The sequence below is a fragment of the Littorina saxatilis genome, linkage group LG6, assembly GCF_037325665.1.
Source record: "Littorina saxatilis isolate snail1 linkage group LG6, US_GU_Lsax_2.0, whole genome shotgun sequence".
In the NCBI taxonomy this organism is placed as follows: domain Eukaryota; kingdom Metazoa; phylum Mollusca; class Gastropoda; order Littorinimorpha; family Littorinidae; genus Littorina; species Littorina saxatilis.
Window position 1 is genome coordinate 1,446,072 of NC_090250.1, and position 14,063 is coordinate 1,460,134.

At 41.0% G+C, this 14,063-nt stretch overlaps 1 protein-coding gene across 2 annotated transcripts; it reads left to right on the forward strand.

Annotated features, from left to right (window-relative positions):
• The first annotated feature begins 2,430 nt into the window (after positions 1-2,430).
• Positions 2,431-13,969, forward strand: LOC138968241 (uncharacterized). Of its 2 annotated transcripts, none has more exons than XM_070340798.1 (6): positions 2,431-2,508; positions 2,896-3,045; positions 4,161-4,349; positions 6,036-6,294; positions 7,631-7,845; positions 8,611-13,969. In XM_070340798.1, exons 2-6 carry the CDS (start codon positions 2,920-2,922, stop codon positions 9,058-9,060), a joined length of 1,239 nt encoding a protein of 412 aa, XP_070196899.1. In that variant the 5' UTR covers positions 2,431-2,508; positions 2,896-2,919; the 3' UTR covers positions 9,061-13,969. The 2 variants fall into 2 exon arrangements, with proteins under 2 accessions (XP_070196899.1, XP_070196900.1); XM_070340799.1 differs by lacking the exon at positions 2,431-2,508 and adding an exon at positions 2,601-2,723.
• The last annotated feature ends 94 nt before the right edge of the window (positions 13,970-14,063 follow it).

The following is a 14,063-nucleotide window of genomic DNA, read 5'->3' on the forward strand; positions in this document are numbered from 1 at the left end:
CCACCGCTCGCGGGCTGAACGACTGACGCGGTCTTTTCCAGAAGAACACCGCGTGTACATAATACACAATTCGATCGCGTAGCACTGCCAATGCACATTTTCGCAACGAAAACCGTGCTACTGTTTCTTGTGTGTTAAATCTGAAAGCAATATAAGTGAACGAACAATTGAAAACTGATATCACGTTACTAAACTCCCAAAAGTAATAAATTACTTCTGACTGCGGTACACAATACGGCAGTCACCTCTGCGAATGCTGTCGAAGAATCTAACCGAAAGTAAACATTCTGGGAATCTACGCGCATCGGCCTTGACGCAAGTTCAATACTGAGCCAGTGAGCGCGCCGCGGCGAAGTTGGCCGCTGTAAGTCTCGCAGCGCTGGCTGGCTGAGCGAGTTGCGTGTCCATCCATATTAGGTCCAAGCCGCACCGTAGATCAGATTAGTAGGTGCTTGATTTTGGTATTTTGATTTTACATAACATTAAACCTTTCTTGGGGTTCATGGTCATGGCAACAGCCATAATAATATTATATCATGTATAATATTACATTTCAGCATATTTGAATTACATGTCATCATACCAAACTGTCATACATTTTTATTCCTACATCATTCTGATTGATCACAACCAAACCTACTATCAGTGGACACATCCAAATGTAAGCGCCTGTTCTTGACAACTTTTAATCGATCTAAAAATAGCAACTTGCTGGGCCCTTTGCCGCCAACAGACACTGTTTGGCCTGTAGGTAAAATGTACAATGTATTTTCTGATTTGTGCACAAAAGCTTTTTTTCTTTTTTCTTTTTTTTAACATAACAATGTTTAATGTCACTGTATGTTTAAAAGACCATGGTCATATTTGTAAAAAAAATGTTAAATTAGAAAATAAATAACATTTTGGTTCATGATTTTTCCTACACCTGTGCTAAAAATAAGAAATAAAAATGTCGGGTATATAAGTCACTCAAATACAGCTAGGTATGAATGGCTCGGTTTGAGTTTGTTGCAGTTGACCCTGCACAATGCGACATATCATGTTTTTGTTGAACAATTTTGACGTCACCCCTCCCATAGGGTGACGTATTTCACAACTTCCTGTGTTACACAAACTCTGTGATGACCAATTTTGACGTCACCCCTCCCATAGGGTGACGGATTTCACAACTTTCTACAGATGAACAATGTTGCCTTCACCCCTCCCATAGGGTGACGGATGTCACAACTTCCTGTGTACACAAACTGATGACGTATTTCACAACAAAATGGCGCTGCCCATGGTCAACCTCTAAACTATCCGTATAGAATGGGGGCGTCCTCGCCCCCATAATTAAGACCTTGGTCATTCCCAGTGTCATAAGTGCAGGTGGCTGAATACACCTAAACACGCAGACACCTGGGTAGCGCGACTCCGTTGCTGCTAGCTTTCCATTGGGAGGAAGCGACCCGAATTTCCCAGCGATGGGACAGTAAAGTAATGAAAATGAAATGGAACATGAAAATAATCATTAAGGCTACTCAGCGAGGCGGCTTTAGAATTTTGACAAACGGGAAGTTCTGTATGTGGATAGCGTAGCTTTAAAGAATGTCTTGATCTCCATGCCACGAAACAAAGTAGCCGACAATGTGCAAGCGTGTCGCTGCAGAAGTCACAACGGAACGCAGTTATTTTCATTGAACATCGATGCCCTGGAAATGTCACGAACCGCGTAAATCTTGAGAAGTGAGGGAATGAAATCGAGTCGGAATGTTCACACGAGAAGGGCGGTGCCTGAGAGAAACTGAGATACGTGTAGGTCACAGTGCCATGAAGAAAGGTCATTTCTCTTGTTAAAAGCCGTTGATCGATAACTTGCACATCTCACGAGTCGTAATTAACTATCGCGCATCCTACTTGGATGTCAGGTAATTAAAGAAGAAGAAGAAAGTCGGTGAGTAAGACAACTAAGATCGTTACTTACAGGGCTGGCATTTCAGACTGCGTGTAGGCCCTATTGTGCAGTGTATGTATTGAGTGTATACTGTAACAGTCAGTATTGCCTGTATTTTCTTATCAAAGAAGCTGTCTTAGTGAAGACGGAAAACGAACATTAAAAGTTTTGATTCTAAAAAACAACAAAAACAAAAAAAACACACACACACTAATATATAGAGTAGCACGAAACTAATAAAACAAGTTGCATCACCCTAGTCAGTTTTAGATTCAAAATCTTTTTAATCTAAAAAAAAATTAAAAACATAATTGCTTGAAATAATTGACAAAAACAACACAGTTGTTTCGTTTAAAAAAAAGTTTTTTTTAATAATAGTTTGTATTGATTCATTTTGAATATGTGTGTGTGCGCGTGTGTGTTCACTCTGGCACAGCCACCTGTTGTGTCGTCTGCTAACCCGTCAGCTAGTACGCATGTGCGTGCTGATATTTAGGCCTACTTCCTGTTTACTTGTAAACATAGAGCTCTCTCCTTTCACAGCGAAGGAAGCTTACCTGCGTTGATTTCGCAAGGTAGGTAACCTCGCAAGTTGCGAAATCACGAAAGTAACTGAGTGAGTTAGAGATAAACAAACATAGTGGCAAACATTGCATTGTATGTCATTTGCCATTTCGCAACATTAAAAGTCTAGGTGGATTGGATGTTCACAAACTTATCATATCAGTATCACAACCCGATCGCCAATACGGCAAGAGACATATATATCGACCCCTGTGTCACTGTCACTGTAAGAAATTGTCCAAGGTAGCATTCATTATTATGGATGACATTAGACACAACTAATAGAGATTATCTTGTTTTCGAACAGGGAGTGGAGGGAAAGGACTGATGTACTGCATTAGCTTTGCTCTTTCTGTACAAGAATTTTCTGGAATCTTGTTTGATTTGTTACGTTTCAGATTAACAACATTTAGCCATATAAGATGGGTGCTGACAGCTCCAAGCAAGGTGGCAAGGTGTTGTCCACCAAGCCTCCCCCACCTGTGCATCAGCAACAGGAACCACCTTACCCAGGCCCACCTGCACAGTACCAGTTTGTCAACACACAGGTAAGTTAATTTACCTGTGTCTCGTGTACAGCGGAACCCCCTTTTAAAGACTATCTCCCTTTTTGTTTTTGTCATAAGCTCTGGTCTAGATTTATACCGCTATTTTGTATTCCATGTCAGAGTTTGGTGCGTTATAGAATTACGAAAAGACCAAGCATGCTTCCCCCCAAAACGGTGTATGCTGCCTGAATGGCAGGGTAAAAACGATCATACACATGCAAATTTACTCGTGCAAAAACATGAGTGACCGTGGGAGTTTCAGCCCATGAACGAAGAAGAAGAAGATATCCCCATTTTAATTTAAGGCTCCCTCATTTTTAAGAAATTATTTTCTCAGATTTTTGAAGGTCTTATACAAAGGGTTCCACTGTACCCACAGATATCTACAGTTTGTACAGTGGTACCTGCACAGATAGCTACAGTTTGTACAGTGGTACCAGCACAGATAGCTACAGTTTGTACAGTGGTACCTGCACTGTGAGTCCCCTCGATCCGGTAAAAGAACACACGCACTCTGTTGTCCCTTGGTCTATAAATATTTCTGTCATGACAGCAGTGTTGTTCCCAGACGGCAATAGCTAGGACATCAGTTGGACCTGGATTAAAACTAAGTATAGATCCTAATGCCCTGGCTTTGTTCATTTAGTATGAAAATTGATGGTTTAAACTCAAAGGCCCCATACATGTCAACAACAAAACGACGGTCTAACAGCCAGGGGTCAGAGCAATGCGTCAGATCAAAAAACTATTTGTCAGTGACCAAAGATGGAGGCTTGAGAACAACACTGTGACAGTTAGGCCACCTGTAGTTGAGGGCCTAGTCCCCAGGGTGTCCTTTCATCGCAGGTACCACTGTACATGTAGCTGCATGCCATTACCGTTTGTTTGTACGTTTATTTTCCATGTAACTGAAGAAAAGGTTTAAAAAATGAAAATGTAGACAAGAAAAGAAACTACCAAACACAAACAAGTCTTTTTTTCTTTTTTTTTGGGGGGGGGGGGGGGGGGGGAGAAAAAATCCATCCAGGGGAGGCTCTTTCTTAATTCTTTCCCTATTCTTTTATCAGTTGGAACAATTCGAATTCATTTATTGATTTTTTTCTTTTCCTTGGCAGGTGATGATAAGCACACAGTTGACGTTCAGTTTCTCACAATCACCGATGGTTACCAGCAACATCGATCAGTACTACCCTGCTCTTGCTGCACAGTACCAGGAGGGATATCGGCTTCTGTCGTTCTACAAAATCCCTGGCCAACAGCAACATCAAGGGCTTTTCAACCCGTCTGTTGCCTTGAGCTTTCAGGTAAATCGCGGTGATTATTGACAATCGATGATTATTGACGATGATAATTATTGATGATCGATCATGATGATGACGATGACGGCAACGATGATGATGATGATGATGATGATGACAACGACGACGACAATTGTTTTGCATCAACCAAACCAAACCACTCAAAGTCGGCTTGACCCGGCCCTGTGATGGTGATACTGATAAGGTTAAGCTGGGTTTGGAAGGAAATGTACCATTTTTTTCAACAAATTCATAGGTGTACCAAACAAGTTGTTAGAGTAAGGACTTCCTGTTATGAAAAGACAATTGATAATTTCAGCAGTCATAACTATGTCATTTCACCATAGGTACCATGCACTATGGTTGGGTTTTTTTTTTAACGTCTCTTTCATCCAATAAACCCTATCCAAGCTCTAGCAAACTTGAAAGCAATAGCAAAGCATGTTGTTTGGCTATTTCGCCAGTGCTGCGGAGGCCGATGATTGTAGATCTTGCGACTTTCAAAGCATAACTTCTTCTTTCTTCTTCTTCTGCATTCGTGGGCTGAAACTCCCACGTACACTCGTGTTTTTTGCACGAGTGGAATTTTTACGTGTATGACCGTTTTTACCCCGCCATTTAGGCAGCCATACGCCGTTGTCGGAGGAAGCATGCTGCTGGGTATTTTCGTGTTTCTATAACCCACCGAACTCTGACATGGATTACAGGATCTTTTTCGTGCGTACTTGGTCTTGTGCTTGCGTGTACACACGGGGGTGTTCGGACACCGAGGAGAGTCGGCACACAAAGTTGACTCTGAGAAATAAATCTCTCGCCGAACGTGGGGACGAACTCACGCTGACAGCGGCCAACTGGATACAAATCCAGCGCGCTACCGACTGAGCTACATCCCCGCCCCCAAAGCATAACAAAGAGCTATGTCTCACTGATATTTCGCAAGGGCTCCTCAGATACCTAAACGGTCTATATAGCTATGCGGAACAAACAAAGTTTGTTTTCTTCCTCAGTTCGCATGGTAGTCTCCATGTTTGATATTATTTACATTTAGGTCTATCACTATAGCTAGCAGAAGACAGAGTTGGGTTCAAAACACTGACTTTATGTTGTCCCTTTAGCCCAAAAGCGCACAAGCAGACCTGTTTACCCCCAACACTTGACAAGAGTAATGGTCAAGACAAAAAATAGTAATCTGATGACCAAAATAGTAACCCAGTGGTTACAAACGCCAACATTAGCAACACAAACCTAATTTGAAGCAAAATTGAAAATCGTAGTCTGGACTCAAATGGAGTATTTTTCCCCCCAAAAAGTCTAAAAAATAGTTATAAGTTGCTCCAAAATAATAAAGGTACACAGGTCTGGCACAAGAAACAAATAAAAAGACCAAAAAAACCTGTACTTACGTAAGTACAATATTTGTTGGTCTTTTTATTTCTCGCTCTCACGCGCAGTCACCATTGTTCTGCTACAGTGGAACCCCCCTTTTAAGACCTCCGAAAATCTGAGAAAATCAGGTCTTATAAAGAAGGGAGTCTTAAAATGGAGGTACATTTACAGATACTATGAAGAGAAAATCTGAGAAACTAAGGTCTTAAGAGAGAGGAAGTCTTATATTGGGGGGGTCTTAAAAGGGGGTTCTACTGTATTGCACAATATAGCATATGTACAACTTTTCCTGTCCTTGGTTTCCAGGGCATTTTCTGCCGCTACCCAAGTGTCCCGCCTCGAGAAAGATGGCAGCTGCGAATTGAGAAGTCTGTGCTTCAGCTGCAGAGGGTGTACACAGGAATCATCTCCTTTAGTAACAACCAGACCATCATGTCGGACACAAGCCACCTTTTGCAGAGCATCGCTCGCAACACGCAGGACGGGGGGCGTCTCGTCTGTATCGAAATGACCGGACAGCAACAGCAGCAGAACTTTGGCATGGCCATGCGCGGCGTTTCACCCAGTGAGTTTATACTTGTACAGTGGAACCCTCTTTTAAGGCCTCACAAAATCTGAGAAAATGCAGGTCTTAAAAAGGAGGGAGTCTTAAAATGGCGAATCTTAAGCAAATGAGGCAGAGCACTATTTAAAAATCTGATTAACAAAGGGAAGTAAGCGCTCTAAATGGATACAACATGTGCAATAGAGTAAGTCAGAGTTATGCAGAACTGAGAGGCTAACAAGCAATGTATCGATTGGACATTGGATTTCCCTTCTTTGAGCCATGTGACGTCAGAGGCCTACAAAACTTCATATTTGGGCGTTTCAGGTTTACCGAAACTTCAAAGGAACTACAAAACACACGTCATGTGCTTGATTGCATGTGTGTGTGCTCGTTCAATCGTCAAAACAACAACAAAGTCAGTACATGACGTGTGTTTTGTAGTTCCTTTGAAGTTTCGGTCAACCTGAAACGCCCAAATATGAAGCTTATGCGTTTGATTGCATGTGTGTGTGCTCGTTCAATCATCAAAACAACAACAAAGTCAGTACCTGAAAGCAATTCGATCGATACATAAAGGTTATTTGCGTTTTTGACCAAAATATGACATTTTACACAGATCTCGACAGTCATTGTTCACCTCGACCGCTAGACGGGCGCAGTGGCGTGGTGGTAAGACGTCGGCCTCCAAATCGGGAGGTCGTGAGTTCAAATCCCGGTCGCTGCCACCTGGTGGGTTCAGAGTGGAGATTTTTCCGATCTCCCAGGTCAACTTATGTGCAGACCTGCTAGTGACTTAACCCCCTTCGTGTGTACACGCAAGCTCAAGACCAAGTGCGCACGGAAAAGATCCTGTAATCCATGAAACACGAAAATACCCAGCATACCTCCCCCGAAATCGGCGTATGCTGCCTGAATGGCGGGGTAAAAACGGTCATACACGTACAACTCCACTTGTGCTTAAAACTTGAGTGAACGTGGGAGTCTAAGCCCATGAACGAAGAAGAAGAAGAACCTCGACCGCTATCGCGGTCTCGGAGAGCAATGACTGTCTCGATCTGTGTAAAATGTCATATTTTGGTCAAAAACGCAAATAACGTATATTGAAATGAACAAGCGGCTTTCATCCTCTTTACCCTTTTGTTTATTAGATCTTAAAATGGGGGCAAATTTACAGAGGCTATGAAAAGAAAATCTGAAAAAGCAATTGGGCATAAAAGTGTGTGTGTGTGTGTGTGTGTGTGTGTGTGGGGGGGTTCCAGAGGTGTACAAAAAAACTAGAGAGGTCTGAAAATGGAGGGTCTTAATACAGAGGTTCCACTGCCCTATATTATGTCATGCTTTTTTTCTTCCTCAGTGATGGGAGTGGATCTGTTCTTTGAAGTGCCAGAAACACCGACGCCAGAAAAGTATGTCTACAACTGTGTGTCCGTGCCTATCGGCGTCACCATTCAGATGGGATTCAGACCCGTGCCTCAAGTACATTGCGACTGGATCGGTGCCTTGGCTCAAAACCTTGGCCAGGGATGGAGACTGATTGAAATCTTCATGGATATGACCACACATACACAGGTAACCATTGAAATTTTATTGGATATGACTGCACATACACAGGTAACCATTGAAATCTTCATGAATATGACTGCACATACACAGGTAACCATTGAAATCTTCATGGATATGACTGCACATACACAGGTAACCATTGAAATCTTCATGGATATGGCGATACATACACAGGTAACCATTGAAATCTTCATGGATATGGCGATACATACACAGGTAACCATTGAAATCTTCATGGATATGACTGCACATACACAGGTAACCATTGAAATCTTCATGGATATGACTGCACATACACAGGTAACCATTGAAATCTTCATGGATATGACTGCACATACACAGGTAACCATTGAAATCTTCATGGATATGACTGCACATACACAGGTAACCATTGAAATCTTCATGGATATGACTGCACATACACAGGTAACCATTGAAATCTTCATGGATATGACTGCACATACACAGGTAACCATTGAAATCTTCATGGATATGACAACACATACACAGGTAACCAGAAGCTTAGAAACTTCAACCTCAGGAATGGCTAGAAATAAGTGCAGCACACTTTAGGAACAATAGTGTGTGTGTGTGAATGTATGTGTGTGTGTGTGTGTGTGAGACATTTTTTTCTTTCCGGTTTTTGATTGGCACAAAATGCACCCCACAAAAAAAGGGGAGGGGGTGGAGGTAGGGGAGGAAGGTCTTAAAACTAGAGTTGGGTGTCTTGAAAGGGGTTCCACTGTATCCTTTGTGTGTGTGTGTTCGCAGGCGCACGGTTTCAGCGGTCAATCCACCCTCAACTCCATGTGGATGTTTGAGAAGCCAGTGTCGCGGATGAACGACCCCAGGCCCGTGTACCAAGGCACAGTGGTCGACCACCAGATCGAAATCAAGGCCGGTTTTGGCGGCAGCCGCACCTCAGCCAACTGGGAGCCGGTGATCCAGGACATGGGGAACAAGGGGTGGGAACTAGCCTGCATCCTGGAGACGCCAGACACCAAACTGGTCGGCATGACAACGGTGGTGCAAACGTGCAAGCTGTTCTTTCAGCGCCCGCTTCTGCTGCAGCAGGGATTTCAAGGCGCTGCTCCTCCTCCCTACGATGCGGCTGTTGGAGGTCAAGGTTATGACCAAGGTCATGGTGATGCGGCTCCTCCCCCGCCACCGGCAGGTTTTAATGTCGCTACGCCGCCACCCCCGGAGAAGATGGGATACTAGAGGGGTTGGTTTGTGAGGGAAATAGGTGCTTTCGGTGATGATAGATTGGTTTAAGCTTTTTGGGAAAGTGAAAAACAGAAGTACACTCTCAGTGTTCCATTTAATGCTGTTCTCACATTTAAAGTCAAAGTTTGTGAATCATTTTTATGTAAGACATGATTTATTACAACCACGTGGAATACACGGGAATGTTGCTTGGCTTGTGAACAATCAATAAATACAATCGTTCAAACACAACAAAATGCGAAGTGCTCATCGAATTGCTAACACACACACCATTTTGGTTGACAGATGTCAATGTATGTTTTTGCAATGTAATGGACCAGTGACAATTTGTTTGTGGCTTTTCATATCTTTTATTAACCATTTCTTTATAATCATAAAGGTACCTGTCTTGCTTGGGTTGTCTTTTATTATCCTTCTATGTTGTTCTCTTGGATTGTGTTTTTTTAATTTTTATCTTGGAGCCTTTTTGTATACATTGCTATGGTTAAGTGTGCCTTAATTCTCCTTCGCTAATTATATTTAATAGCAAGACTTTTGAAGTAGTATTGAAGGTACAGTGGTACCTGCGATGAAAGGACACCCTTGGGACCAGACAAAAGTGTCCCTACATTGCAGGTGGCCTTTCATGACAGGTATACTTTGGTAGAGATAATATAAAAAGGGACAAGAGAAGGTGTCCTTTTAAGGGAGGTGTCCTCTTATGGGAGGGTCCACACATCGCAGGTTCTGCTGTACATGTATACTCTATTTTCGATTGACTTGTGTTTTTACACCCCCGGTATAGGGGTGTGTATAGGATTCGGTCGATGTGTTTGTTTGTGTGTTTGTGTTCGCATATAGATCTCAAGAATGAACGGACCGATCGTCACCAAACTTGGTGAACAGGTTCTATACATTCCTGAGACGGTCCTTACAAAAATTGGGACCAGTCAAACACACGGTTAGGGAGTTATTGGTGGATTAAGATTCTACAAGGACTTATAGAGGGACCAAATTAATGGTCAAAGGGAAATAACCTTCTCAGTTGGTGGCAGTGAGAATGGTAAGGACGGGGGTGTTTTTCCTACCTCGGAGGAATTTCTTGTCTATGTGGATTACGGCTAATTTAATTGATTCAAAGTCTTTGAAGTGTGTGTGTACATGGTTTTGTTTGTGTTGTTTTCTTTTTAAAAAGCTCAATAATGTACAAATCCAAAGCATAGAGCAACAATTGTTGTGGTTTTAATCACGATGGCCAGTTTTTTTATCACAAGTTTTTCATTGATTGTTGTACTTGTGCATGTTATTTGGAAAGATTAACTTGACTGTGGTGTTGTTGTTTTTTTATGGATATTTTGCACAAAATGTTCAGAGGCTGCATGTGATATGTCAAATCCTACCGACCAAACCGTAATTTTTCAGACTGAATTCTGTTGAACTTACGGGGGTGTTGCTGAGATTTAATTTTTGGGGTGAATTACCAAAGTGGCAGTTAAAGCATAAAAGTTTAAAATGTCCAAAATATAAGGCAGCCCTTCAAGTTTCCTTTTCCCCACTGTGAACAATGTTTGGCAGATCTGCAGAAATGTCGGCAAAATTTATTTGTGATTAACAAGAGTTTCAGTGCTTTCTTGCTGCTTAACGACATTCCATAACATGTATTGTGGGAAGTATGTAGCCTGTCATTGACTGCTCTAAATAGAATACAGTAAAACCTTTCATTTAAGACCTTTTCCCCAAAAAATGTTCCCTTCATGGAGTCTTGAAGTTTACCTCTAGCTAGACTTTGACCTTTATAAAACTTTTTTCTCTCTCAGATTTTTACAGGTAGTTTAACATAGGTTCCACTGTATTCTTGTTTGAGTTTAATAGATGTGTGTGTGTGTGTGTGTGTGTGTGTGTGTGTGTGTGTGTGTGTGTGTATGTGCGTGTGTGTGTTTTCAATCACTTTGTTTGTAACTATTGATAAAAAGAAAATCAATGATGGCAGTCTGCTTGGAATCAACTATGGCATTGCAAGTTTACTGCATCTTTGAGTATCTGTGATGGAACAAAAATACAGAACTCATCGATTTTTGTCTTTGATGTATTAATTCTTATGCTCGGCAAAGTGTCTTCTTCAAAGGCTGATACAGCACAGTGTTACCTGTGATGAAAGGACACCCTTGGTACCAGACAAAAATGTTCCAATATTGCAGGTTTACCTTTCACAACAGGTATATTTTAGTCAAGATAATAGACAAAGGGACAACAGTAGGTGTCCCTTCGTGGGAGGCAACTGTGTCCTTTCTTCAGAGGTTTCTTTCATGGCAGGTACCACTGTAAAGCAAAATATGTCAGCTATTTTGTTGCACTATAGTGATCTGTCCTTCCAAGCACCCAAAGCTGTGTGATCTTATACAGTAGAACCCCCTTTTGAGACCTCCCAAAATATGAGAAATCAGTTTTTAACAAGTCGCGTTAGGCGAAATAACAACATTTAGTCAAGCTGTCGAACTCACAGAACGAATCTGAACGCACTGCATTTTTTTCACCAAGACCGCATACTCGTAGTTTCGTCAGTCTACCGCTCGTGGCAAAGGCAGTGAAATCGACAAGCCAGAATAGTGCGGTAATGGTCGCGCTGAGTAGGATAACACGCTTTTCTGTATCTCTATTCTTTTTAACGTACTGAGTTTGTTTTTAATCCAAACATATCATATCTATATGTTTTTGGAATCAGGGACCGACAAGGAATAAGATGAAATTGTTTCTAAATCAATTTCGGACAATTAATTTTTATCATATTTTTCTTATTTTTAATTTTCAGAGCTTGTTTGTAATCCAAATATAACATATGTGTATGTCTTTGGAATCAGAAAATGACGAAGAATAAAATGAAATTGTTTTTGGATCGTTTAGAAAAAAAATGTTTTTTATGCCAAGTTTCCGATTTTTAATGACCAAATTCATTAATTATTTTTTAAGCCACCAAGCTGAAATGCAATACCAAAGTCTGGCCTTCGTCGAAGATTGCTTTGCCAAAATTTTAATCAATTTGATTGAAAAATGAGGGTGTGACAGTGCCGCCTCAACTTTTACAAAAAGCCGGATATGACGTCATCAAAGACATTTATGAAAAAAAATTAAAAAACGTCCGGGGATACCATTCCCAGGAACTCTCATGTCAAATTTCATAAAGATCGGTCCAGTAGTTTGGTCTGAATCGCTCTACACACACACACACACACACACACACACACACCACGACCCTCGTCTCGATTCCCCCTCTATGTTAAAACATTTAGTCAAAACTTGACTAAATGTAAAAAGGAGGGAGTCTTAAAATGGAGGTAAATTTACAGAAGCTATGAAGAAACAATCTGAAAATTAAGGTCCTGAAGGAGAGGGGGGGGGGGGGGGGTTCGTAAAAGGGGGGTTTCGGCTGTACTGTTTTTTTTTATACAGGAATATGTATTTGACTATTGGGATTCAGATGTTAAAACTGCCCAGTTTTTAAATTTGTTCATGATGGATGCTTCATCATCTTTTTCAATTATACTGCACGAATGTATGCATGCATGTTATAGCTTTAGTTAAGTCAACATCAGTTTTTGATGAACAAGGCAAGGCAAGGCAAGACAAAATTTATTTCAGAAACCCCCAGGGTTACATGAATTTGGACAAAAATACAATAAAAACACACAAAAATGTAACAATGGGACACAACACTATGTGATTAATAATCAATGATCAAACTGGATTAATAACTTATTGGTTATATCACAAATGTGTTAACAGAACAGATCTTTTATGAAAAGACGTGCAAAAATAAAACCAGTTTTGCCTGTGCTGAACTTGCCATTATAACATCAGCAGGCCTCCGTGAGAAACACAACTGGCTAACAGCGGACTGGGTGGCCGAGTGGTAACGCACTTGCACTCGGAAGCGAGAGGTTGCGAGTTCCACCCTGGGTCAGGGCGTTAGCAATTTTCTCCCCCCTTTCCTAACCTTGGTGGTGCTAGTCTTTCGGATGAGACGAAAAACCGAGGTCCCTTCGTGTACACTACATTGGGGTGTGCACGTTAAAGATCCCACGATTGACAAAATGGTCTTTCCTGGCAAAATTGTATAGGCATAGATAAAAAATGTCCACCAAAATACCCGTGTGACTTGGAATAATAGGCCGTGAAAAGTAGGATATGCGCCGAAATGGCTGCGATCTGCTGGTCAATGTGAATGCGTGATGTATTGTGTAACAAAATTCCATCTCACACGACATAAATAGATCCCTGCGCCTTGAGTCCGAGTCTGGAGATACGCGCGCGATATAATTCTTCATTTTATAACAATTGTTTTGATCCTTGTTTACCAAAATAAATGTGTTTAGGTTTGTGATAGGGTCATGTATTTTGCAGAGAAAACATTTTAATGGTGTGATTGAATGACATACATGTATTGCTATTGTATTACAAGTGCAATTTTCACATCACTTCAACTGAAAATTATTGAATTTATTGTGGATGTTCATGAAAACCATAGACAGCTCAGTTGTACATTTATTTGTATTCCTGCTTTTAGTATGGGGGTGTTCATTTTTACATTTGACTTCTCTGTCACAGTGACTGCTGTGGGTGGCCTTTTTCATTGTATTGGCAGGCTTTTTTTTTTTTTTTTCGAAGAAAATCACAGTTTTTGTATAAACTGCGTGCATATTAGGAATCGAACATATCTCTGTTGTCCTCTTTGTCTTTCTATTTTGCACTTTGAATAAAGCATAATTTTACATTGCTTTTGTAAAATTCAAAAGCCCTTTATTTTGGACTTTCTTCAGGTAGACTTTTCTGCCTGCATATTTTTCTGTTCTAATCAGAATATATGGTCGTCTCCAGTGTATATATATGAAAAAATGTAAGATGGAAAAAAGAAATTTTAGAAACCAAATATGATTTGTTTTGTTTATTTAACTGAGTGCAGTGTATGCGTGCATGTGTGTAAATGTGTGAAGTAATATGTGCACCAATAGCGTTTTTATTAC

Excerpts from the sequence above, each read along its gene's own strand:
- LOC138968241 (XM_070340798.1), top strand. The coding sequence starts at position 2,920 with ATGGGTGCTGACAGCTCCAAGCAAGGTGGCAAGGTGTTGTCCACCAAG. Across the intron at positions 6,295-7,630 it reads CATGCGCGGCGTTTCACCCA|TGATGGGAGTGGATCTGTTC; the intron begins GTGAGTTTATAC and ends TTTCTTCCTCAG. Across the intron at positions 7,846-8,610 it reads ATATGACCACACATACACAG|GCGCACGGTTTCAGCGGTCA; the intron begins GTAACCATTGAA and ends GTGTGTTCGCAG.